Genomic DNA, 26,985 nt, shown 5'->3' on the forward strand with positions numbered 1-26,985 from the left:
AAGAGAGTGAGTGCCGTAACATAAGCAGAAGAACAAAAGAATCGATGAAACTCTACAACAATAGTTCTAATCAGATGGATGATTTATTCCTTTCCTCTTTCGTTTTTTTTTCAAATTTGCCATCTAATCCAATTTTATGCTTCAATGTCTGCAATACTTTTAACTGCGGATTTTTGTCTGCACCAAGTACGTTATGGCTACAGTGACGTGCAAAATTGTATGTAGAAAAAATTAATTCTCGCTTAACAAAATAAAATTATAAGAAAAAGGTGAAACGGGCATTACACCTCCTAGACGTCAATCCCATGGTACCACCGACAAATGACGTAATTTCTAATGCCAATACGAGACATACATTTTCTTAACTTATAATTCCGATAATCATACTCAGGTGTACCTTTTCCATTGACATCAGACTTCAGTATTCGATTTCGAGCGTCCATCCCACAGAAGCTTTGTTTGTTCACATCCTGCTGTTGAATTCCAACGATTTAACCATGTATCTTCATAACGGTCCATAATTCCATAGAAAATTTTCGATGAAAGCTACGCAAAAGATCCATGGTGCCCAACATTTCTTTTGCAGATTGTCAATTTGCCCATAAACATTCCATGAAGGAACAGTGACAAACTTCCCACATATCAATGAGTGCTGTCCGATTCCAGTTTAAGCTCCATGATAAGCGGCTTTATTTAACAGTCGAGTTCGAATGGTGTGCCGCAGTGCGACACCGCTTTAGGGAGAGTTTCTAAATGGCTTCTAAGCATGGCATAGTACTTCATAAATGTCGCCAACATAAGGCGGGAATATGCACTGCTGACAATTTTTCTCATGTTCAAGATTCGAACCCAGGCATTCTGCGTCATAGGCGGATATGCAAACCTCCGCTGAAAATCAATTTGTGTTTGTTTGTAGGTTTGTTTGTTTCGGCTGAACCGATTTTCTTGAAATTTTCAGAGATGGTGCATAATGATCCCGTGGTGAAAATATCTGAAGGGGGGGCGGATCCTCCCCCTTACCCTAATGTTCAGAAACGCCAGATATCGGAGATGGGTGGTGCCCTTTAAGCGAAATTTTGTGTGCTCTCATATAGTACCCTAAAAACAAAAATTTGATATCCAAATTTTGAATGGTGTACCTAGGGGGGCTGCCCCACCCTAAAACCTACCAAACATATATTTAGACAACAATATGGGACTCAAATGAAAGGTATTTAGGATAAGAAAACGTATCTGATATCCAATTGTTGGAAAAAGTGCTAGGGTGACCACCCCAAGCCCCAAAACACCCCTAAATCGGACATATTTACCGACCATGGCAATATGGGACTCAAATGAAAGGTATTTGCGAGTAGAATACAAATCTAATATCCAAATGAGGGACCACGTTTCTGGGGGCGTGGACCCCTTTCCCAAAACACCCCCCCAAACAGGACTTATTTACTGACCATGGGAATATGGGGCTTAAATAAAAGGTATTTGAGTGTAGAATTCGAAACTGATATCCAAATATGAGATCAAGTGTTTGGGGGGCCGCCTTTCCCCAAAATCATCCCCCAAAGGGGACAAATTTACGACCATACCAATATGGGGCTCAAATTAATGGTTTTTGGGAGTAAAGCACGAAGCTGATATCAATATTCGGGAAAATTGTCTGGGCCACCCCACCCACACAACACCACCCAAATAGTAAGTATTTGCTGACTTTTGCAATATGAGGCTCAAATAAGAGGGTTTTTAGAGTGGAACACGAATCCGATATATATTTTCAAGACCAACTCACTGAGTGGCCGCCCATCCCCCAAAACACCCCCAAGCTGGTCACGTTTGCCGACTATGGAAATATGGGGCTCAAATTAAAGGTATTTGGGAGTAGACCACGTATCTGATATCAACAATAGGGACCAACTGTCTAGGGGACGTTCCACCACCATAACAACCCTCAAATAGGACGTATTTGCTCACCAAAACAATTTGGGTCTTAAAGAGAGTAGGACTAAATATTTATAGTTTTTAGGGCCAATACCCCAAACCGGACATATTTGCTGACTTTTGCAATAAGGAGTTTAAATGAGATTTGAAAACGAATTTGATATCCAATTTGAGGGAAATGGCAATATAGGGTTCAAATAATTGATATATAGATATATGAGAATAGAGCACGTTGCTGATATATTTTCCGGGCTTAGTGTTAGGACGACCACCCTAATCCCCAAAACACCCTTAAATCGGCCATATTTATCGACCATGTCAATGTGGAGCTTAAATGAAAGGTATTGAGGGGTAGAGCAAGAATTGATACCCACTTTCGGGACCAATTTTCTGGGGGTCAACCCCTTTCCTAAAATAATGGGGCTCAAATAAATGATATGTATATATATGAGAATAGAGTACGTTGCTGATATATTTTCCGGGCTTAGTGTTTGGGCGACCATGCCAATCCCCAAAACACCCCCAAATCTGTCATATTTACCGACCATGTCAATGTGGAGCTTAAATGAAAGGTATTGAGGGGTAGAGCAAGAATTGATACCCACTTTCGGGACCAATTTTCTGGGGGTCAACCCCTTTCCCAAAATAATGGGGCTCAAATAAAGGTATTTGGGAGTAGAATACGAATTTTTTATCCATTTATTTACCATTTATTTAGGGAATCACACCTTCCCCAAAACACCCCGCAAAGGGTAAAACTTTTGTTCTATATAAAGTAAAAGAAGGCGCAGCGGAGCGGGCCCGCGTCAGCTAGTTACCTATATACATGCTCGCTTTTCCCACAGTGCATTTTTGCTACAGCTTTTCCCAATGTTGAGGTTAATAATGTTAGAGTGTGTGTATGTGTGTGTGTGTGAAAGCATGTTTGCTTTTATATCCCTTTTCACTCGATTTGTTATTATATGTATGTGTATGTACATGGTACATATCAATATACATATTTTTGTGTTTATTTAACATAACATTTAGTTTAGTTCTGCCTCATTTATTCGTTTGCCAATAGAATATTTAAGAGATTTGCTTTTTGTTGCCATTGCCGTTTGCCTTTGCGGCATTGCCATACATATCGACTGTCGCGTTTGGTTTCTTGCAAAAGTTGAGGGGTTTCGCTTTTGTCTTTCATTTATTTTTTTTTTTGTAGGCTTTGTTTCTTCCCTCTATGGCAACAAAAAAGAAATCACCCATTTTTTGGTAATTGAAACCAAAGGATGGCTGTTTGTTTTTGGTTTTTTGTCTTGTCCTTTCCTTCCTTTCTTTACGTAGAAAAAGGGGTAAGAGGCTTATATAAATATTCATTTGTGTATTTTGAGGATTTGCTAAACGAGGAATATAATCAGTGAATCTCTATTGATCAAAAAAGCTTTAGATAATATTTTCCCTAACACTAGATGGAAGATATCCTGCCAAGGGCTTTTATGCTTACACTTTGAATCCATCTTAACCCTTCAATTTGGTAGATGTTAACGAGACGAAAAATATGTGGTGCACATAAATAACAAAAGTAAGAACCCCATTCTTTAAAGAATATATGGTTTCCTTTTAAAAAATATGTGGAGTAGAGTTTGAGTCATAATGTAAAAAGTAAAATCTCATTTTAAAAAGTCTCAAGGATTAAACTCTGGTCTAAAATCAAAATATTAAGAAAAAAACCTAAAATAGTCGTTAACAACCCCTCTTTTTCCAGCTCTCCCCTCGAATTTCTATATCCGACACTATTATTGTAGACGAGAGATAGACACATTGATAAATACACGAAAAGACTTAGAGTTTCTTTTAGATTCGTATTTTCTATGCCTATCTGTGTGTCCGTCCGTCTGCAGTCCAAAGGCCATTTTTTTCAACGCTAAATAATCATCGAAATGTTACTGAAGAGACTATCGATTTTCAGCGTGTTAAAGATGATGAAATGATTTTTTAACGGTAGATTTTATTTACCGAGATTTACGCCAGAAAGCGAGAATGAAGTCCGAAAATTCTATCAAACCGATGGCTTTGGTACAGGCCCATCCTCCTGCAGAGACGAAGAAGAAAATCAGGTAACTGATACAGATGGTGTGGGGGTCCACATTGAGAACCCATGGACTGAGATCTGTTATAGACTGCCTCACCATAATATGGTCCTGAGAATATGGAAAGAACACTTTTCACACCTGCTGGTATCCAATGATGGTGACCATGAGTATACCACAGAACCAATCCCTGAACCAGAACCACAGAATGTATACCACTTTGTCAGAACTAGGTCCACGTAACTCGTCTGAAAAACAATAAAGCAGCAGGAGTCGATGAGTTGCCAGGTGAACTATTTTAGACCAGAGGCGACACGCTGATAAGGGGTATGCATTAGCTAGTCTGCGCAATTAGGCTAAAAGAACCTATTACAGATGATTGGAACCTCAAAGTACTATTTCCCGTACACAAGAAAGGAGAGAATACGGGAATATGGTTCTACGGAGGAATAAGTCTCATCCCTCTCTGCTACACAAATGGATCAAAGCTAGTGTACAGAGTGGTCTTGGGGGTCCACGTTGAGAACCCATGGACTGAGATCTGTTATAGACTGCCTCACCACAATGTGGTCCTGCAGGCGGAGATCCGGGCGAACACGAAATGCGTGAGGTGGTGTAGTGTTGACGCGGGGACGTCGAGGGCAATTACAACCGGGCCGGTAAGGTCACGAACAGTCTTGATGTGTAAGAAGGAAACTAACGCCTTCCCTGAGTATGGCAAAATCCGCATCGTTTGGGTGCCCGGCCATAGCGGAGTAAGGGGGAATAAAAAAAAAGCAGAAGGCCAGAAGACTGCCTTCAACAAACTTGGTTAACTAGAAGTCTTTCGGGTCGCTGCAGTCCGAGTTAAGGACGTGGGCTACCAACGAGCAAGTAACACTGTTGAACAGCTAAACGGTTGGTAGAACGATGGAAATCCTAATGGGATCCGGGTTGTGAGAAGACGAGGCTGTTGCTGAAAGAAAGTAAGCAGGAGGGCAGTATGGCTTTTCGTATCAAAGCAGGACACATAGGACTACGAGCCCACTTATGCAAAATCGGTGCGGCAAGAGATGGCATGTATAGGGTATCTGGGGAAGATGATGAGACGTTGGAACCTTTCCGAAGCCATTGCCCGGCATTCGCTGAAAGGAAGTAAGCAGAAGGTCAGTATAGCTTTCGGTATCAAAACATGACACATAGGACTACGAGTCCACTTATGCAAAATCGGTGCGGCAAATGATGGCTTGTATAGGGAATTTAGGAAGATGATGAGACGTTGGAGTCTTTCCCATGTCATTGCCTGGCTTACGCTGCCAACAGACACCTGCTCTTAGGTGGAGACACAATACCAGGGATGAATCAACTTAGAGGCGTGGTATAGAAAACAATTGGTTATTTTGTAAATATTGGGTTGCCCAAAAAGTAATTGCGGATTTTTTAAAAGAAAGTAAATGCTTTTTTAATAAAACTTAGAATGAACTTTAATCAAATATACTTTTTTACACTTTTTTTCTAAAGCAAGCTAAAAATAACAGCTGATAACTGACAGAAGAAAGAATGCAATTACAGAGTCACAAGCTGTAAAAAAATTTGTCAACGCCGACTATATGAAAAATCCGCAATTACTTTTTGGGGAACCCAATAGCATGCAATTCCTGACTTAGATTTTCTTCTCGAGGTTACTTTTTAGACCCACCACCATAGGATGGGGGTATACTAATCCAGTCATTCCGTTTGTAATAACTCTAAATACTCATCTAAGACCCTATAAAGTATATATATTTTTGATCGTTTCGACGCTCTGAGTCGATCTAGCCATGTCCATCCGTCCGTCCATCCGTCTGTCCAAATCACGATAGCGGTCGAACGCGTAAAGCTAGCTGCTTGAAATTTTGCACAGATACTAAATGTTGACGTAAGTCAATGAAAATTCCAAACGGGCTATATCGATTCTGATTTAGATAAAACTCCCATATAAACCGATCTCCCGATTTGACTTCTTGAGCAGCTGGAAGCCGCAATTTTTGTCCGATTTTAATAAAATTTCGCATCTGATGTTCCGCTATGACTTTCAACAACTGTTTCTAATAAGGTTCAAATCGGTCCATAACTTGATATAGCTCCCGAGCTATAAACCGATCCCTTGATTTGATTTCTTGACTCCCTGGAAGCCGCAAAATGGCTGAAATTTAGCATGTAGTGTTCCGTTATAACTACCAACATTTGTGTTAAGTACGGTTCAAATCGGTCCTTAACCTGATAAAGCTCCCTTATAAACCGATCTCCCGATTTGACTTCTTGAGTTTCTGGAAGTCGAAATTTATGTCTGATTTGGCTGAAATTTTGCATGCTGTACTCTGCTCCAACATTCAATAACTGTACCAAGTACTGCCTATCGGCCTATAACCTGATATAGCTCCCAAATAAACCGATCTCCAGATTTGATTTCTTGAGGCGTTACAAGCCGCAATTTTTGTCCCATTTGGCTGAAATTTTGTTATGACTTTCAACAACTGTGCCAAGTTCGGTCCAAATCGGTCTATAGCCTAATATAGCTCCCATATGAACCGATCTCCCCATTTGACATCTTTAGCCCCTGGAAGCCGCAATTTTTGCCCGAGTTAGCTAAAATTTTGCACATTATGTTTTTGTTATGACTTCCAACCACTATGCAAAATATGGTCCAATTCGGTCTATAACCTGATATAGCTCCCACATGAACCGATTTGGCTGGAATTTTGCATTGTCTATAACCTGATATAGCTCCCATATGAACCCATCTCCCGACTTCTTAACTACTTGAGTCCTTACAAGCCGCAATTTTTGTTCGATTTGGCTGAAATTTTGCATGCGGTGCTCTTTTACGACTTCCAACAACTGTGCCAAATACGTTTGAAAACAATCTATAACCTGGTATAGCTGCTATGTAAACGGGATTCTCGATCATCCTTGTTAAGGAACTGAACAAGGATGAAGCTTTAATTTTGCTGGTTTGACAGAAGTTTGGTATGTAGAATAAAATTATGCCCATAAAATTATGTCCACTAAATTTTTTTTTTGTATAAATTTTAGCAGAATCCATGATGGTGGTTCGCAAGATTCGGCCCGGCCGAACTTTGCACGATTTTACTTGTTGGAATTTAAGGCGCACTACAAGCCGATTACTAGCTTAGGTGTTTGTCCAAAGAGGCATGGGACGGATTATTATCCTCATCAAATCCTGGAGAAGGCCCGAGAAGGACAAATAGTCACCTACAATCTTTACGTCGACTACAAAGCCGCCTTCGATAGCTCCATATGGTCACAGGTATTTCAAGACATGTCTGAGTTTGGCATTCTTGCAAAACTGATACGACTTTGCATGATGTTGTTAAGTTAGGAATTTCGAGCTAATTGCAAAATCCCAAATACAGCTCCCTCCCACATGCCCTACACATACTATCAATTGCTGCACCGATTTTGCATAAGTGAGCTTGTAGTTATATGTGTCCTGTTATGTTAACGTGCTTGCTTCCTTTCAGTAATAGCCTCGTCCTTTCACGATCCAGATCACCCCATAGGATTTTCGCCGTCCTACCGTCTGTTTCGCTGTTCCACAGTGTTTGTCGCTCACGCCCTTAGTCTTAGTCGTTCTTCTCCTTAACTTTAATTCGCTATGACAAAATAATTGTCCCATTAGCCGAACTTAGAATAGATCTCCAAGCGCCTCGATCTTCTGGGCCCCTTCTTCAATATCTGATGAGATTGGAGAGAAGTGTTTCACCACTTGTTCTTTCCATCAGTCTTCACTGTTTGCGTATATCACAGTGCTTGCCTTAAAATGACTTCCCCACTGGAGTGTGTTCATTCATTCATTCATGACAACATGACCTACTAGCCAACGAAAACCTTGTATTTCGATACGTTTAGATAAGGTTGAAAAGAGGGTGCAGATAATAATCCGCCCCTTGACACTATGGCCATACACCTAAGCCACTAATCGGCTTGTTGTGCGCTTTAAAAACTAAAAAGTAACGTTGAAAAAAAATTTTAAGTTAGTGATTCCATACTACTTTCAAAATCCTTAATTGTTTTCCATACCACTCCCCTTAGTTGGTTCATGTTTCGTATCCTGTCACCACCTAAGAACCGGTGTCTGCTGGCCTCGAAAGCCGGGCAATGACATAGGAAATGCTCCAACGTCTCATCATCTTCCCCGCATGCCCTACACATGCTTTGACATGCTCGTAGTTCTATATGTCCTACAATGACACCAGAAGCTATGCTTACCTCCTTCTTACTTTCTTTCAGTAATAGCCTCGTCCTCTCACGATCCGGATCACCCATAGGATTTTCGACGTCCTACCGTTTGTAGCCCACGCCCTTAAATCGAACTGCGTTGATCCTAAAATTTTTGGGTAAAGCAATTTTATCGACGGCACTGCCAAATCGTCTGCCCTTTCATTCCCCATTACTCCGTTATGGCCCGGCACCCAAACGATGCGGATTGTCCCATCCTCAGAGAAGCCGTTAATTCCCTTTTTATACTGCAAGACTGTTCGTGACCTTACCCACCTTGTTATACCCACCACCGAAGGATGGGGATATATTCATTTTATCATTCCGTTTGCAACACATCGAAATATCCATTTCCGACCCTATAAAGTATATATATTCTTGATCAGCGTACAAATCTAATTCGATCTAGCCATGTCCGTCTGTCCGTCTGTCTGTTGAAATCACGCTACAGTCTTTAAAAATAGAGATATTGAGCTGAAATTTTGCACAGATTCTTTTTTTGTCCATAAGCAGGTTAAGTTCGAAGATGGGCTATATCGGACTATATCTTGATATAGCCCCCATATAGACCGATCCGCCGATTTAGGGTCTTAGGCCCATAAAAACCATATTTATTATCCGATTTTGTTGAAATTTGGGACTGTGAGTTGTGTTAGGCCCTTCGACATCCTTTGTCAATTTGGCTCAGATCGGTCCAGATTTGAATATAGCTGCCATATAGACCGATCCTCCGATTTAGGGTCTAAGGCCCATAAAAGCCACATTTATTATCCGATTTTGCTGAAATTCGGGACAGTAAGTTGTCTTAGGTCCTTTGATATATTTCTTTAATTTAGTCCAGATCGGTTCAGATTTGGATATAGCTGCCATATAGACCGATCCTCCGGTTTAGGGTCTTAGGCCCACAAAAGCCACATTTATTATCCGATTTTGATGAAATTCGGGGCAGTGAATTGTGTAAGGCCCGTCGACATCCTTCGTTAATTTGGTTAAGATCGGTCCAGATTTGGATATAGCTGCCATATAAATCGATCTTCCGATTTATGGTGTAAGGCCCATAATAGCCACATTCATTATCCGATTTTGCTGAAATTTGGGACAGTGAGATGTGTTAGGCCCTTTGACATATTTCTTTAATTTGGTCCAGATCGGTTCAAATTTGGATATAGCTGCCATATAGACCGATTTCTTGATTTATGGTTTTGGGCCCATAAAATGCTAATTTATTGCCCGATGTCGCCGAAATTTGGAACAGTGAGTTAAGTTAAGCCCCTTGACATACTTCTGCAATATCGCACAGATCGGTCCAGATTTGGATATAGCTGCCATATAGACCGATATCTAGGTTTTAGGTTTTGGGGCCATAAAAGACGCATTTATTGTCCGATGTCGCTGAAATTTGAGACAGTGAGTTTGGTTAGGCTCTTTGACGTCCTTGTTCAATTTTGCCCAGATCGGTCCAGATTTGAATATAGACCGATATCTGGATTTAAGGTTTAGGGCCCATAAAAGAGGCATTTATTGTTCGATTTCGCGGAAATTTGGGACAGTGTTTAGTCCAGATTTGGATATAGCTGCCATGTAGACCGATATCTCGATTTAAAGTCTTGGCCCCATAAAAGGCGCACTTATATTCCGATTTCACTGAAATTTGACACAGTGACTTATGTTCGGCTTTTCGACATCCGTGTCCTATATAGTTCAGATCGGTATGGGGTATATGAGTGTAAGGTATGAAATTTTCACCGAATTTTGATGAAAGGTGGTTTACATATATACCCGAGGTGGTGGGTATCCAAAGTTCGGCCCGGCCGAACTTAACGCCTTTTTACTTATTTTTATTGCTCTTATGGCCATTTTACTGTCCGTAAAGATGTTCACACTCGACGCCCTCGTGTTAGTACCACACCACTTCACGCTTTTCGTGATCGCCCGGATCTCTGCCTTCAAGACCGTATTATGGTCAGGCAGTCTAAAGCAGTTCTCAATCCCTGGGTTCTCAATATATACCTTCAGGCCCACCCTGTACCCTAGTTTTGATCCATCCGTGTAACATGATCTTCCAGGCGGCATTACTGGGGTTCCGTCAGTCCAAAACTGTGCCCCAGGCAGCAGTGCTTCGCACTCGACCCACCTCAACTGTCGTCTCAGGTATCCGACTCGATTATACCGATGGTATAAGCTACTCCCCTCTTTAATCCATTCTCCCATCGCCTTAAGTCTTATAGCCGCAGTGGCGGCCTCACATTTAATCTCTACGTCAATGGGTCTTTACGTTTAACTATACTAAAGTCGTCATTGAGTTGAGTCTTTCTTTTTACTTCACAAATAATAGAAGTGAATTATTGAATCTTCGTAAAGAATTGAGATTCAATCACTTGACAAAACTCATTTGATAACAACTACCTACAAGTTTAACCTTCAATAAGTGATAACAAAACAAAAAAAAAAATTCAATTATCTATTGCAAATTTATTTTCGATGCAGACACTTGGCCATATTTTGCATATTTTCCCATCTTGTTAACAAACACTCTAAAAAGTGTCCTCCACAGTTGTATGGATAAATGAGAAAAAGAGAGAAATCTCCATATTCATAACAAGCATTGGTAATGCCAACACCGTCATCACTGGCACAAACAGCAGTAGCAACAAGAACAACACCACCAATACAACTCCCACAGTACCACAAGTACTACAACCACATAAGAGGATCTGTAAATCTGCATAAAAATGCAAAAATCTCAAGCACATAGAGGTACCACAAACATTCGCACACTCACTCACACACACACACACACACACTATTTTAGGTATCCCTCTCATTCTGAACCTCTGCCACTTTCTCTTTCACCCACACTTAAAATGTTGTATGTTTTGTATTTAAACATGTACTCGTACATATGAATGGCAAAGTTTTCTCGTTAAACAAAAATCCCTTCATAGAAAAACTTGTGCTGAGATTTTCTTTATTGTGGTCAAAGTTCAAACCAAAAACCCAACCAACCAAAAAGAGGATCAGAGTTGAGTTTTTGACTTTACCAATTGTCCATATTGAATGGAATTTTCGTGATGACCACACTTTAAATTCGATTTTAAGAAAAAGAGAGTCGAAAAACTTCATCACAAAAATCAAAGGATAATACATGCATACAAACAAATAAACTAAAGTCGTAAAAGAATATCACAAACAGAGAAGAAAAAAAAAACACGTATAGCCGAAGGGTGTGACACTTTATGTGCAATTGCTGGATTTAATTACGATTTGGTCAGACATAACATTGGTTTACCTAGGGAAATTGAGAGTATGTTGTAGTAGAAGAGATTCACTGGTTAACATGGAATTTGTGTTGAAAGTTTTAAATGCATGAAAATTTTAAATTTGAATTTCTAATTAAAAATGTCATGTAAATCATCACCTTTGGTTTCACAATGGACCATAAATTGTCTTAGTTGATATTACCTAACCATAACCATAACCTAATTAAGTTGAAGTTTCTGTTGCAATTACGCTACAACTATGTAAAGTTAAGATATTGAGCAAAAATTTCCCCAAGTTAGGTTAGGTTAGGTTTAAGTGGCAGTCTGCCATCAGACCTACCTAGACGTTTTCGTCCATTGTGATACCATAGGAACAGAAGAAGGAAAATGCCTTCTAGTTCCTACCGTTGTAAGTCTGCCATCAGACTCACTTAGACATTTTCGTCCATTGTGATAACACAGGAACAGAAGAAGGACGATGACTTCTAGTTCCTATCGCTGAACCATCCAGGTCGCTTTAAAAAGCCTAGTAACTTGCGAATGTTCACATCTGCTAAATCAGACAGGTTCTCAAAGAAATGAGAAACTAACAAGTAAAAGCGTATTAAGTTCGGCCGGGTCGAATCTTATATACCCTCCACCATGGATCGCATTTGTCGAGTTCTTTTCCCGGCATCTCTTCTTAGGCAGAACAAGTAAAAGCGTGCTAAGTTCGGCCGGGCCGAATCTTATATACCCTCCACCATGGATCGCATTTGTCGAGTTCTTTTCCCGGCATCTCTTCTTATGCAAAAAAGGATATAAGAAAAGAGTTGCTCTGCTATTAAAACGATATCAAGATATGGTCCGGTTCGGACCACAATTAAATTATATGTTGGAGACCTGTGTAAAATTTTAGCCAATTCGTATAAGAATTGCGCCCATTGGGGCTCACGAAGTAAAATAGAGAGAACGATTTATATGGGATCTGTATCGGGCTATAGACCGATTCAGACCATAATAAACAAGTTTGTTGATGGTCATGAGAGGATCCATCGTACAAAATTTCAGGCATATCGGATAATAACTGCGACCTCTAGAGGCTCAAAAAGTCAAGATCCCAGATCGGTCTATATGGCAGCTATATCAGGTTACGAACCGATTTGAACCTTATTTGACACAGTTGTTGAAAGTAAAAATAAAATACGTCATGCAAAATTTCAGCCAAATCGGATAGGAATTGCGCCCTCTAAAAGCTCAAGAAGTCAAATCCCCAGATCTGTTTATATGACAGCTATATCAGGTTATGGACCAATTTCAACCATACTTGGCACAGTTGTTGGATATTATAACGAAATACTTTGTGCAAAAATTCATTCAAATCGGATAAGAATTGTGCCCTCTAGAGGCTCAAAAAGTCAAGACCCAAGATCGGTTTATATGGCAGCTATATCAGGTTATGGACCGATTTAAACCATACTTGGCACAGTTGTTGGGTATCATAACAAAACACGTCGTGCGAAATTCCATTCCATTCGGATAAGAATTGCGCCCTCAAGAGGCTCAAGAAGTCAAGACCCAAGATCGGTTTATATGGCAGCTATATCAGGTTATTGACCGATTTGAATCATACTTAACACAGTTGTGGATATAATAACAAAACACGTCGTGCAAAATTTCATTTCAATCGGATAAGAATTGCGCACTCTAGAGGCTCAAGAAGTCAAGACCCAAGATCGGTTTATATGGCAGCTATATCAGGTTATAGACCGATTTAAACTATACTTGGCACAGTTGTTGGATATCATAACAAAACACGTCGTGCAAAATTTCATTCTGATCGGATAAGAATTGCGCACGCTAAAGGCTCAAGAAGTCAAGACCCAAGATCGGTTTATATGGCAGCTATATCAGGTTATAGACCGATTTGAACCATACTTGGCACAGTTTTTGGATATCATAACAAAGCACGTCGTGCAAAATTTCATTCCAATCGGATAAGAATTGCGCACTCTAGAGGCTCAAGAAGTCAAGACCCAAGATCGGTTTATGTGGCAGCTATATCAAAACATGGACCGATATGGCCCATTTACAATACCAACCGACCTACACTAATAAGAAGTATTTGTGCAAAATTTCAAGCGGCTAGCTTTACTCCTTCGGAAGTTAGCGTGCTTTCGACAGACAGACGGACGGACGGACGGACGGACGGACAGACGGACGGACGGACGGACGGACAGACGGACGGACATGGCTAGATCGACATAAAATTTCACAACGATCAAGAATATATATACTTTATGGGGTCTCAGATGAATATTTCGAGTAGTTACAAACAGAATGACGAAATTAGTATACCCCCCATCTTATGGTGGAGGGTATAAAAAGGATATAAGAAAAGATTTGCTCTGCTATTAGAGCGATATCAAGATATGGTCCGGTTTGGACCACAATATGTTGGAGACATGTGTAAAATGTCCGCCAATTCGAATAAGAATTGCGCCCTTTGGGGGTTCAAGAAGTAAAATAGAGAGATCGATTTATATGGCAGCTATATCAGGTTATGAACCGATTTGAACCTTATTCAACACAGTTGTTGAAATTAAGAATAAAATACGTCTTGCAAAATTTCAGCCAAATCAGATAGGAATTGCGCACTCTAGAAGCTCAAGAAGTCAAGACCCAAGATCGGTTTATATGGTGGCTATATCAGGTTATGGACCGATTTGAACCATACTTGACACAGTTGTTGGATATCATAACAAAACACGTCGTGCAAAATTTCATTCCAATCGGATAAGAATTGCGCCCTCTAGAGGCTCAAGAAGTCAAGACACAAGATCGGTTTATATGGCAGCTATATCAGGTTATGGACCGATTTGAACCATACATCGCACAGTTGTTGGATATCATAACAAAACACGTTGTGTAAAATTTAATTTCAATCTGATAAGAAGTGCGCACTCCAGAGGCTCAAGAAGTCAAGACCCAAGATCGGTTTATATGGCAGCTATATCAAAACATGGACCAATATGGCCCACTTACAATACCAACCGACCTACACTAATAAGAAGTATTTTTGCAAAATTTCAAGCAGCTAGCTTTACTCCTTCAGAAGTTAGCGTGCTTTCGACAGACAGACGGACGGACAGACGGACGGACGGACAGACGGACGGACAGACGGACGGACGGACAGACGGACGGACAGACGGACGGACAGACGGACGGACGGACAGACGGACGGACAGACGGACGGACAGACGGACGGACAGACGGATGGACAGACGGACGGACAGACGGACGGACAGACGGACGGACAGACGGACGGACAGACGGACGGACAGACGGACGGACGGACGGAAAGACGGACGGGCATTGCTATATCGACATAAAATGTCGCGACGATCAAGAAAATATATACTTTATGGAGTCGCAAACGAATATTTCGAGTAGCTACACAGACATACACACAGAAGGTGTTCTATAGTCTCTTGTTCCTCGACGTCCCTACAGCTTCTGCAAAAATCGTTGCTGACAACCTTCAGTCTGTCAGCATGTTTTCCGATAAGACAGAGACCTGTCATGACGGACACAATGATTGAGGCGTCTGTTCTAGTCAATGACAGCAAAGTAGTAGACCTCTTCAAGTCTAGATAAGGCCACATAGTTTTGCAATGCTCACAGCCCCATCCTTGTGACCATCTATCATTCGTTGCCGTTCGGGCTTGGTCCTCAAAACTTAGCTAACATGTCGAAAGAGGCATAACCACAGATTCCAGAGACCCTGTAGTGTGTAGGGTAGTTCCTAGTCTCGCAAGCTCGTTTGCTTTAAAATTCCCTGGGCTATCTCTGTGGCCCGGCACCCAGAACAGGTGAATTTTGAACTGTTCAGCCATCTCGTTGAGAGATCTGCGACAGTCGAGGGCGGTTTTTGTGTTCAGAAATACGTTCTTCAGGGATTTAATTGCTGCCTGGCTGTCTGAGAAGATATTTATGTCAATCGTCGTAATGACATTAAATCTTAGCCATTCCACCACTTCCTTAATTGCAAGGATCTCTGCATGATACACACTGCAGTGGTCTGGTAACCTCTTCGATGTGACCAGTTCTAGATCTTTAGAGTACAAGCCCTCCTGGTCGTTTAGTTTGGAATCATCCGTATAGAAGTAACTTCTGTTACCAGTGATATCGTAGTTCCAAATCCAATACAAGCAGGCATAGTGGTACAGTAATTTTTTTCAAAAAGCGTCTCATGTAGGGTGTAATCCACAATGCCTAGAACATCGGATATTGTATCAAGGATAACACAGTGTCCGTAGCCGCCACATGACCAGGGGCACAGTTTTGGACTGAGAAAGCTTCCTTAACCTCACGGCAGTGGTCGCTGCAATTTGGGTATCCACAATGTCCAGAGGCATAGGATGTAGCATTAAATTCAATGCATCAGATGGTGCCGTCCTCAATGCGGCAGTAATGCACAAACAAGCCATACTTTGGATTCGGTTAAGTATTGAGCAGTAGATGGATTTTTAAAGCGACGTCCACCAGACCACAACACCATATAGCATAATAGGTCTGACAACTGCAGTATATACCCAATACATGACACGCGGTCTAAATCCCCAAATTTTGCCAATGGCTCTCATGCAGGTGTATGGGGCAAGAGTGGCCTTTCTTGCAGTTTCCAAAATGTTGGATTTGAAGATCAGTTTCCTGTCCTAGAAAACACCCAGGTATTTTGTAAATGGAACATTTTCTCCACCCAATGAGACTGGTGACACTGTAGGCAACTTGTATCACCCGCTGAAAAGAACTATTTCTGTCTTGCACGGATTTATACCCAGACCACTTTCGGTAGCCCACTTTGCTGTTGGACGTAGAGCTTCCTGAAGTATATCTCTTAGAGTGCTGGGAAACTTTCCCCTAACCGCAATTGCCACGTCATCAGCATACGCGACCACTTTTACGCCTTTTACTTCCACAGACAATAATATTGTATATTGTTAATGGCTATACTCCAAAGTAGAGGAGACTGTACACCTGCTTGAGATGTTCCTCTGCTGACCCATCTTTTTAGATCACAGATCCCAAGCCTGCAGTAATGCATCATTTAGTAAGTATGTCATTAATAAACTTTCTTACGGTAGAGTTGATGCCTAGAAACTCCAACTCCTTCATGATTGACGTCATGACGTCATGACATGACTTCATGATAGCACGTTCAATGTCAAGAACTGCTACCATTGCATATTCCTTGACAGCGAGAGAACCCTCTGTGCAGCCGACAAGGTCGTGAAGGGCTGTTTCAGTGGATTTGCCTTTACTATATGCATGTTGCTGGAGGTTACCGTAGCGCAGGGGTTAGCATGTTCGCCTATGACGCTGAACGCCTGGGTTCGATTCCTAGCGAGACCATCAGAAAAAAAATTTTCAGCGGTGGTTTTCCCCTACTAATGCTGGCAATATTTGTGAGGTACTAGGCCATGTAAAACATCTCTCCAAAGAGGTGTCACACTGCGGCACGCCGTTCGGAATCGTCTATAAAAGGGATCCCCCTTATCATTGAGCTTAAACTTGAATCGAACTGCACTCATTGATATGTGAGAAGTTTGCCCCTGTTCCTTAGTGAATTGTTCATGGACAAAATTAGCAATTTGCAAATATGCATGTTGCTGCCGCAACAGGCGATCTCCAGAGATCTTTGCCCTAAGATATGTTTCTATCAACCTCTCAAGAGTTTTCAGAATAAAGGATGACAGACTAATATGGCGAAAATCTTTCGCTTTCGTGTGGTAAGGTTTTCCATCTTACGGAATGAAAATAACCTTCTTGTCCTTCCATTCCACAGGTATATATGACATTCTGATACAAGCAGAATATATCTCCCTAAGCCAGGGAACCAGTCCATCAGACACAGCTTGTAATTTAATCGGTGATATTGGGTTGCCCAAAAAGTAATTGCGGATTTTTCATTAGTCGGCGTTGACAAATTTTTTCACAGCTTGTGACTCTGTAATTGCATTCTTCCTTCTGTCAGTTATCAGCTGTTACTTTTAGCTTGCTTTAGAAAAAAAGTGTAAAAAAAGTATATTTAATTAAAGTTCATTCTAAGTTTTATTAAAAATGCATTTACTTTCTTTTAAAAAATCCGCAATTACTTTTTGGGCAACCCTATACATCATCAGGGTTTGGCGACTTAAAGGAGTCGAAACTTTTTATCGCCCAAGGGATTTTCGGCTCTGAAACAATTTTCCTAATGGCCTCCTATGAATGCATATCAGTGAAAATCTCTTCTGGCGCTACGTTGTCCGTTGGAGAATTTCCCGGGAAATGTCTTTCAATGAGTGGTTTCAGTGTTTCCTCACTAGACATTGTCCATACATTCTCTGACTTCTGGATATACCCCACCGTAATAGGTCTCGAGGACAGAATCTTCCTTAGCCTAGAGGCCTTATATGTATCCTCCATGGAGCTGCAGAATTTTACCCAGGAATTTTTCTAAGCCTTTCTAAGCTCGCTCATATATTTTCTTAGCTCAGCCTTATAGATGTCGGCTCAGACACAATTTCTCTAATGACCTCCGACGTATGCATATCCGTGAAAATCTCTTCTGGCGCCACGTTGTGTGTTAGAGAATTTCCCGGGAAATGTGGATCAACGAGTAGTTCTAGTTTTTCCTCACTAGACATTATCCATGCATTCTCTGACTTCTGGATATACCTCACCGTAATAGGTCTCGAGAACAGAATCTTCCTTCGCCTAGAGGCCTCAAATGTATCCTCCATTGGGCTGTAGAATTCTACCCAGGAATTTTTCTGAGCCTTTCTAAGCTCGCCCTTATATTTTCTTAGCTCAGCCTTATAGATGTCAGTTTCCCTACTGTTTCTGAGCCGACATCTATAAGGCTGAGCTAAGAAAATATAAGGGCGAGCTTAGAAAGGATCAGAAAAATTCCTGGGTAGAATTCTGCAGCTCCGTAGAGGATACATCTGCGGCCTCCGACGAATGCATATCAGTGAAACTCTCTTCTGGCGCCACGTTGTCCGTTGGAGAATTTCCCGGGAAATGTGTATCAACGAGTAGTTCTAGTGTTTCCTTACTAGACATTGTCCACACATTCTCTGACTTCTGGATATACCCCACCGTAATAGGTCTCAAGGACAGAATCTTCCTTAGCCTAGAGGCCTCAGATGTATCCTCCACGAAGCATCAGAATTCTTCCCAGGAGTTTTTCTGAGCCTTTCTAAGCTCGCCCTTATATTTTCTTAGCTCAGCCTTATAGATGTCCCAATCGTGTGATGCTCTTGTGGCTTTGGCTCTGTTGAAGAGTTTTCTACAGTCCTTTCTTAGACCAACCAGCTCTGGGGTCCAACATGGCGGTCGCTGTTTGCCCCAGCGAGTCATTCAGGGTCTTCTTGATCCGCTAGACCACTACGTCTATATCCTCAGTAGTTTCCACTTCCTTTTCTAGTCTAAAGGGATAGTGGTGCAGGATGGTTCCTAGATAAGAACCCCGTCAAATCCCCCAGCCATCAGGGGGACCTTTAGTCCAGCCGAAGCGGCCTTACAATGGTGGAGATTTATCTGTAGAAACCGGACCATAATCATGATTCAGAACTTCCACCACTCTGGTGTTAGCCTCGTCTTCTGACTCCACCAGGAGTTCATCTTCACAAGATTTGTTAGAACTTGTCATGATGAGCTTCCGTACGCACCCAGGGGCAGTTGAGAAAGCTGTGGAATCACTCTTCCTCAGGACACTGGGCACTTGCGGTGTGGACGATTTCTCCTTAGATTCTTCACTTACTGCTGCTGTCGAAGTACTTTCTGAGTTCCGTGCTTTTCCGCTGGCGCGCACTTTGAGCCTAGTCCAACTTTCCCAAGTTAACTTCCGACTTATTTTAACCTAAGATTAAATATGTAGGTGGTTGACCATAACTTAACACATTTTTATACCCTCCACCATAGGATGGGGGTATACTAATTTCGTCATTCTGTTTGTAACACCTCGAAATATGCGTCTAAGACCCCATAAAGTATAAATATTCTTGATCGTCATGTAATTTTAAGTCGGTCATGTCACGGTCATGTCCGTCCGCCTGTCCGTCTGTCTGTCGAAAGCACGCTAACTTTCGAAGGATTAAAGCTAGACGCTTGAAATTTCGCTTAAATACTTTTTATTAGTGAAGATCGGTTGGTATTGTAAATGTGCTAAATCGGTCCATGTTTTGATATAGCTGCCATATAAACCGATCTTGGGTCTTGAATTCTTGAGCCTCTAGAAGTCGCAATTCTTATCCGATTTTATTGAAATTTTGCACGTAGTGTTTTGGTGTCACTTCCAACAACTGCCCTAAGTATGGTTTAAATCGGTTCATGTTTTGATATAGCTGCCATATAAACCGATCTTGGGTCTTGACTTCTTGAGCCTCTAGAAGGCGCAATTTTTGTCCGATTTGATTGAAATTTTGCATGTGGTGTTTTGATATCTCCTCCAACAACTGCGCTAGGTATGGTTTAAATCGGTTCATGTTTTGATATAGCTGCCATATAAACCAATCTTGGGTCTTGACTTCTTGAGCCTCTAGAGGGCGCAATTCTCGTCCGATTTGATAGAAATTTTGCACGTAGTGTTTTGGTATCACTTCCAACAACTGCGCTAGGTATGGTTTAATTCGATCCATGTATTGATATAGCTGCCATATAAACCGATCTTGGGTCTTGACTTCTTGAGCCTCTAAGGGGCGCAATTCTCGTCCGATTTGAATGAAATTTTGCATCATGTGTTTTGTTATGAATTCCAATAACTGTGCCAAGTATGGTGTAAATCGGTAGAGAACTTGATATAGCTGCCATATAAACCGATCTCTTGACCTCTTTAGAGGTCAAGATCCCTAAAAAGAGATACCGCGCATAGAGCTCGACAAATGCGATCAATGGTGGAGGGTATATAAGACTCGGCCCGGCCGAACTTAGCACGCTCTTACTTATTCTTGCTTTGTTTTTCAAGAAAAATTTTAAGAATAACAAAAGTGGTTAAAATCATTTTTTAAACTGATTAAAGTATTTGAAACAAGATTACCTTGTAAAAAAAAATCTGCCTGTCCAAACTTTTCAATGTTTAATACGTTAATTTCTCATTTTAAATTTCATCGTCTTTGATCTTATTTTTTGCTCTTTGGCAATTCCAACTCCTTCAACTCATAAAAAGCGGGTCACATGAACAACCGTTTATATTTCAAATTTTATGGCCATCGCTTTTTTAAGAAATTCCAAACTGACCCTTGGAAAATTTTAAAACTCCCAAAGGATAAGAAAACCTTCAAAGTACACAAAATAAGTGTTAATTGTACAGGAAGCAAGAGGACGAGAAAGACAAACCGACATTTTGGCAAATACACTTAAATAATATATGCAAAATAACTTCCATAGGCCAAGAGAAAAAAACCACAAAATATGGTCAAAAAGTGAATGTTGGCTTAACAAAACGTTTGCTATGGCTCTTTTGGACTGGCCTTGTTGTCTCTGTCGTCTTTAGTGGTTTTTTTTTGGCAGAAAAAAAACGAGCAAACGTCAACAAGCAAAAAGTCAACAAAGACCGAATTACGCTTTATAACTTACCAACTACTTGCAAATGCACCCGAGCGCTAACTTTTGGTTCTGTAGACACTTGACATTCGTAAGCGCCAGCATCACGAGCCTGCACATATTTTATTTGCAAAGTCCAAAATTTGTCCGGTTGTTTTAAAGCCAAAAATCGTTGGTCAGCAATGAAGACAGCTCTGTAAGAAAAGTAAGAAAATACAACAAAAAGACAATTATATGGGGGAATGCAAGCAATATGGCATATTTTGAATAAATTATAATGGTTTTAATTAAAGAAGGCAGTTTTTATTCAAATGCTTTTGATTTTATAACCTACACCGCTACCGTGGTAGAGGATACAATAACTCTTTGAATTAGTTCGTAACACCCAGAAAGAGAGAGTTATACCCATTGTTTGACCTTTAGTAGCTTGCAGCTATGTCTTTCTGCCCATATATCCTTGTGAATTTGGGCACAAAGTACAGGTAGCAGTTTCACCTGCTGTTCAATACTCACCCGGATCCAAAGGATGGCTTGTTTGTGCATCAAAGCCGGACTGAGGACGACACCATTTAATGCACTGAATTTAATAGTACATCTAATGCCACTGGACATTGTGGATAGACAAATTGCTGTGACCACTGCCGTGAGGCTTAGGGAGCTTTCTCTTTGGTCATGTGGCGGCTTCGGACACGGTTTTAATCTTGACTAGGTACTAGAAGGCATCTTATGTCTTCTGTTCCCGTGGTATCACAATGGATGAAAACGTCTGAGTCTGATGGCAGACTGCCACTTAACCCCAATCTAAGTCTCATAGCCGCAATGACTGTCTCACACTTAATCTGTATGTCAATAAGTCGTATATCTAGAATAGTCTCCAGTGCCATGTGGGCGTGATCCTCATCATTCCGCCTATGCCAAGACAACATACTCTCTGAACCTGTTGTATTATCCTAAAGTTGCACTTTTTCTCCATCGCAGTCCACCAAACTACTGAGGCTTATGTAGAGCCAGTGGACAGTCCTTGGTTTGGGGCCCCATTTCGAGCCTACGGCCCGTATACATAGGGCCCAACATCTGTGAGGCTTTTGGAACTCTCTTGAATCTTCGGTTTCCTATCCAAGATCACACCTAAGTATTTGACCTATTGAGGAAACGTGGTGAGTTAAATTGACACACTTTTGTCTTTCCGTGAACAAGCAGATTTCAGTCTTTTATGTGTTAACATCGAGACCCCTAGGTATAGCCCAGTCGTATGCCATCTGAAGAACACTTTTGGCCCTTCTGCATAGCTGGTTCGGATCCATACCCCTTAGAAGTACTATAAAATCTTCGGTTTCAAATCCCTCCTCAGTTAGCATACGTAATAGATCATTTATGGTGAACGGTTTAAAAAATAGGCCATAGGTGGTCCCCCATAGGAGTGGTGACAAAGTGCCCCCCTTTCGCGATTTGTTTGATTTTGTTTTTGTGTATCGAAATATTCTTTGGTAATATAAAATATTTTAAGAAGATTTTGCGCTACCATTTCCCAAAAGAGAAGACTAACAGTCTGTTTTGAGATTTTGAGCCTCTAGAAGCCTCCATTTCTGTCCTATTTGGCTGGTACTTTGCATGAGGTGTTCTGACTTCCAACAACCGTGCAAAGTACCATCCAAATCCGTTCATTATCAGATATACTCCCTTATATCACGATATCCTGATTTGAGATCTTGAGCCCCAAGAAACTTCAAGTGTTTTCCGTTTTGCCTAGAATTTTGCATATGATGTTCTGTAACGATTGCCAGCAATCATGCCAGGAACATCCAAATCGGTCCATTTCTTTATATAACTCCCATATAAACCGATTTCCTGATATGAGATCTATAGCCCCTGGAAGACACAATTACTATCTGATTCAGCCGAAATTTTTCCGGTGGCGTTACTATTTCCAACAACCATGCCAAGTACGATTCCAATCGGTTCATAACCTGATATAACTCTCATATTAACCTATCTCCCGATTTGAGATTTTTAGCTCTTGAAGGCGATTGTTGTCCGATTTGGCTAAAAATTTGAGTGGTTTTTTAATATCCACCACCATAGGATGGGGGTATACTTATCCAGTCATTCCGTTTGTAACACCTCGAAATATTGATCTGGGACCCCATAAAGTACATAAATTCTGGATCGTCTCGACATTCTGATTCGGTCTAGCCATGTCCGTCCGTCCGTCTGCCAAAATCACAATGGCGGTCGAACGCGTAAAGGTAGCCGCTTGAAATTTTGCACAGATACTTAATATTTATGTAGGTCATTGGGGATTGCAAATGGGTCATATCGGTTCTGATTTAGATATAGCTTCCATATAACCGATGTACCGATTTGATTTCTTGAGCCCCTGGTAGCAGCAGTTTTTATCCGATATGGCTGAAATTTTGCACATGATGTTCTGTAACGATTGCCAACAGTCAAGCCAGGAACGATACAAATCGGTGCATTTATATATAGCTCCCATATAAACCGATTTCCTAATTTGAGATCTGCAGCCCCTGGAAGACACAATTAATATCTGATTCAACTGAAATTTTGCCCGTGGCGTTACAATTTCCAACAACCATGCCAAGTACGATCCCAATTGGATCATTTGAGATCTTAATTGTTGTCCGATTTAGCTGAAATTTTGCATAGTGTTTTTTATACCCTCCACTATAGAATGGGTGTATACAAATATAGTCATTCCGTTTGAAACACATCAAAATATTGATCTGGGATCACATGAAGTATATATATTCTTGATCGTCATGACATTTTATGCCAATCTAGCCATGTCCGTCCGTCCGTCTGTCTTTCGAAAGCACGCTAACTTTCGAAGGAGTAAAGCTAGTCGCTTGAAATTTTGCACAAATACTTCTTATTAGTATAGTTTGGTTGGGATTGTAAATGGGCCATATCGGTCCATTTGTTGATATAGCTGCCATATAAACCGATCGCTTTTACTTATTTGTGTTATCGGCTTCTCCCGATTATTCTTCTTGATCTATTCTTATACGCACCGTGTCGAAACCACATGTCAAGCATGTCAAACCGCACCAAACTCTGACTTCTTCTGAACCACGGAATTCCCAACTTAGATTTTCTTTTTCGAGGTTACATTTTGAACCTACCATCGAAAGAAGGGGTATATTTATCCGTGGCATATATTCATTCGAAATATCCATTTTCGGCTCTATAAAGTATATATATTCCTGATTGCCGTACAAATCTAAAACGATCTAGCCATGTCCGTCCGTCTGTCTGTCTATCTGTTGAAATCACACAACATTCTTTAAAAATGCAGATATTCAGTTAAGACTTTGCGGTGGTTACTTGGACCCAAATTATAATACCATATTCGTTTTTTGGTCTCCAATACCGTTCATTTGATACTCTTATTGTGCCCATCGGGCCACTTTGAGATATGGGTGGCGTTTTTGGGGTAAGGGGGAGGGTCCGCCTCTACCCGATATCTAAAAAAGTATATAGCCTATGTTTACTTCCAGACAAACGTACACAATCTATGAAAATTTTAAGAAAATCGGTTCAGCCAAGCATAATATTGTCATAATGGGTCTAATGGCGTTTTTGAGGGGTGGTGTGGCCCCCTATAATTCGATCTGATTTTGTATGGCAGATTCGAAATTTACTCCCGAATACCTTTCATTTGAGCCCCATATTGAAATGAATGTCCAATATGTCTGTATGGGGGAGTTTTGGGGTTGGGTCTGCCCGATGGGTACTTAGACGCAAATTTTAATACCAAATTCGTATTTTACTCTCCAATACCTATATTGTCCCGATCGGCGCACTTTTGATTTTTGGTTGTGTTTTTGGCATAGGGTGGAGGGTCCGTCCCCCTTCCAATACCAAAAAATTATCTAGCCTTCCTTTCAGACCAACTTATACAATATGGGAAAATTTCGAGAAAATCGATTCTGCCATTTTTCAGTGTATACGGAAGAAACAAACCGAGTGCCCATGTGCCCATAATGTGCCCATTTTGGGCGTTTTTGTGGGTGACCCCCTATACTTCGATGTGATTTTGTATGCCAGATTCGAAATCTACTCCCGAATAACTTTCATTTGATACCCATATTGTCCAGATCGGTCCACTTTTGATTTGGGGTGGTGTTTTTTTGGGGCAACGATGGAGGGTCCGCCCCCTTCCCTTATCAATAAATTATAAAGCCTATTCCTACTTCCTGAACATATTCGTAATCTACTCTCGAATACTTTTCATTTGAGTCCCATATTGTCATGATAGTCAAATAATCCTATTTACAGCGGTTTTAGGGCTGGGGCACCCCCCCCCCCCCACTTGGATCCAACTTTTTTTATGAAATTCGTACTCTCCTCCAAAATACCTTTAATTTGAATCCCATCGGTCCACTTTTATTTTTGGGTTGTACTTTTGGGTTTAGGGGGAGGGTCCGCCCCCCTCCCTATACCAAAAAATTATATATGCTATGTTTCCTTTCAGACCAACCTACACAGCCGTTTTTGAGCCTATGCGGAACAAACAGTAACAATTGGATTTATTAGACCACTGTCCGTCGCGAATTTGGCACAAATCGGACTATATTTTCATATAGCTGCAATGGGTTCATAAATGATTCATTTTTCTACGGATTATGGCGAAAGCTGGGTGGTCTAAAGTTTGGCCCGGGCAAACTTAATGCCTTTTTATACCCACCATCGACGGATGGGGGTATATTCATTTTGTCATTCCGTTTGCAACACATCGAAATATCCATTTCGGACCCCATAAAGTATATACGATATATTCTTGATCAGCGTAAAAATCTAAGACGATCTAGACATGTCCGTCTGTCTGTTGAAATCAAGCTACAGTCCTCAAAAATAGAGCTATTGAGCTGAAACTTTACACAGATTCTTTTTTTGTCCATAAGCAGGTTAAGTTCGAAGATGGGCTATATCGGACTATATATTGATGTAGCCCCCATATAGACCGATCCGCCGATTTAGGGTTTTAGGCCAATAAAAACCACATTTATTATCCGATTTTGCTGAAATTTGGGACAGTGAGTTATGTTAGGCCCTTTGCCATCCTCCGTCAATTTGGCTCAGATCGGTTCAGATTTGGATATAGCTATCATATAGACCGATCCTCCCATTTAGGGTCTTAGGCCCATAAAAGCCACTTTTATTATCCGATCTTGCTTAAATTTGGGACAGTGAGTTGTCTTAGGTCCTTCGACATCCTCGGTCAATATGGCTCAGATTGGTTCAGATTTGGATATAGCTGCCATATAGACCGATCCTCCGATTTAGTGTCTTAGGCCCATAAAAGCCACATTTATTATCCGATTTTGCGGAAATTTGGGGCAGTGAGTTGTGTTGGGTCCTTCAACATCCTTCGTCAATTTGGCTCAGATCGGTCCAGATTTGAATATAGCTGCCATATAGACCGATCTTCCAATTTAGGGTCTTAGGCCCATAAAAGCCACATTTATCATCCAATTTTGCTGAAATTTGGGACAGTGAGTTGTGTTACGCCCTACGACATTCTTCGTCAATTTTGCTCAGATCGTTTCAGATTTGGATATAGCTGCCATATAGACCGATCCTCCGATATAGGGTCTTAGGCCCATAAAAGGCGCATTTATTGTCCGATGTTACCGAAATTTGGGGCAGAGAGTTCAGTTAATCCCCTTGACATACTTCTGAATTATCGCATAGATCGGTCCAGATTTGGATATAGCTGCCATATAGACCGATATCTCGATTTAAAGTCTTGGCCCAAAAAAAGGCGCATTTATAATCCGATTTAACTGAATTTTGTCACATTGACCTATATTAGGCATTTCGGCATCCATGTTGTATATGGTTCAGATCGGTTTATTTTTAGATATAGCTACTAA

The 26,985-nt window shown here is 41.0% G+C and overlaps 1 protein-coding gene across 4 annotated transcripts in view; it reads right to left on the minus strand.

Annotated features, from left to right (window-relative positions):
• LOC106091405 (hemicentin-2) overlaps positions 1-26,985 on the minus strand; it is an 844,000-nt gene that overhangs the window by 87,193 nt on the left and 729,822 nt on the right. For all 4 annotated transcript variants that reach the window (XM_059361549.1, XM_059361550.1, XM_059361548.1 and 1 more), the window contains one exon: positions 21,122-21,282. In XM_059361549.1, coding sequence (XP_059217532.1) covers positions 21,122-21,282 — 161 coding nt within the window. The remainder of the gene's footprint in view (positions 1-21,121; positions 21,283-26,985) is intronic.

The sequence above is a fragment of the Stomoxys calcitrans genome, chromosome 2 (assembly GCF_963082655.1).
Source record: "Stomoxys calcitrans chromosome 2, idStoCalc2.1, whole genome shotgun sequence".
Classification (NCBI taxonomy): Eukaryota; Metazoa; Arthropoda; class Insecta; order Diptera; family Muscidae; genus Stomoxys; species Stomoxys calcitrans.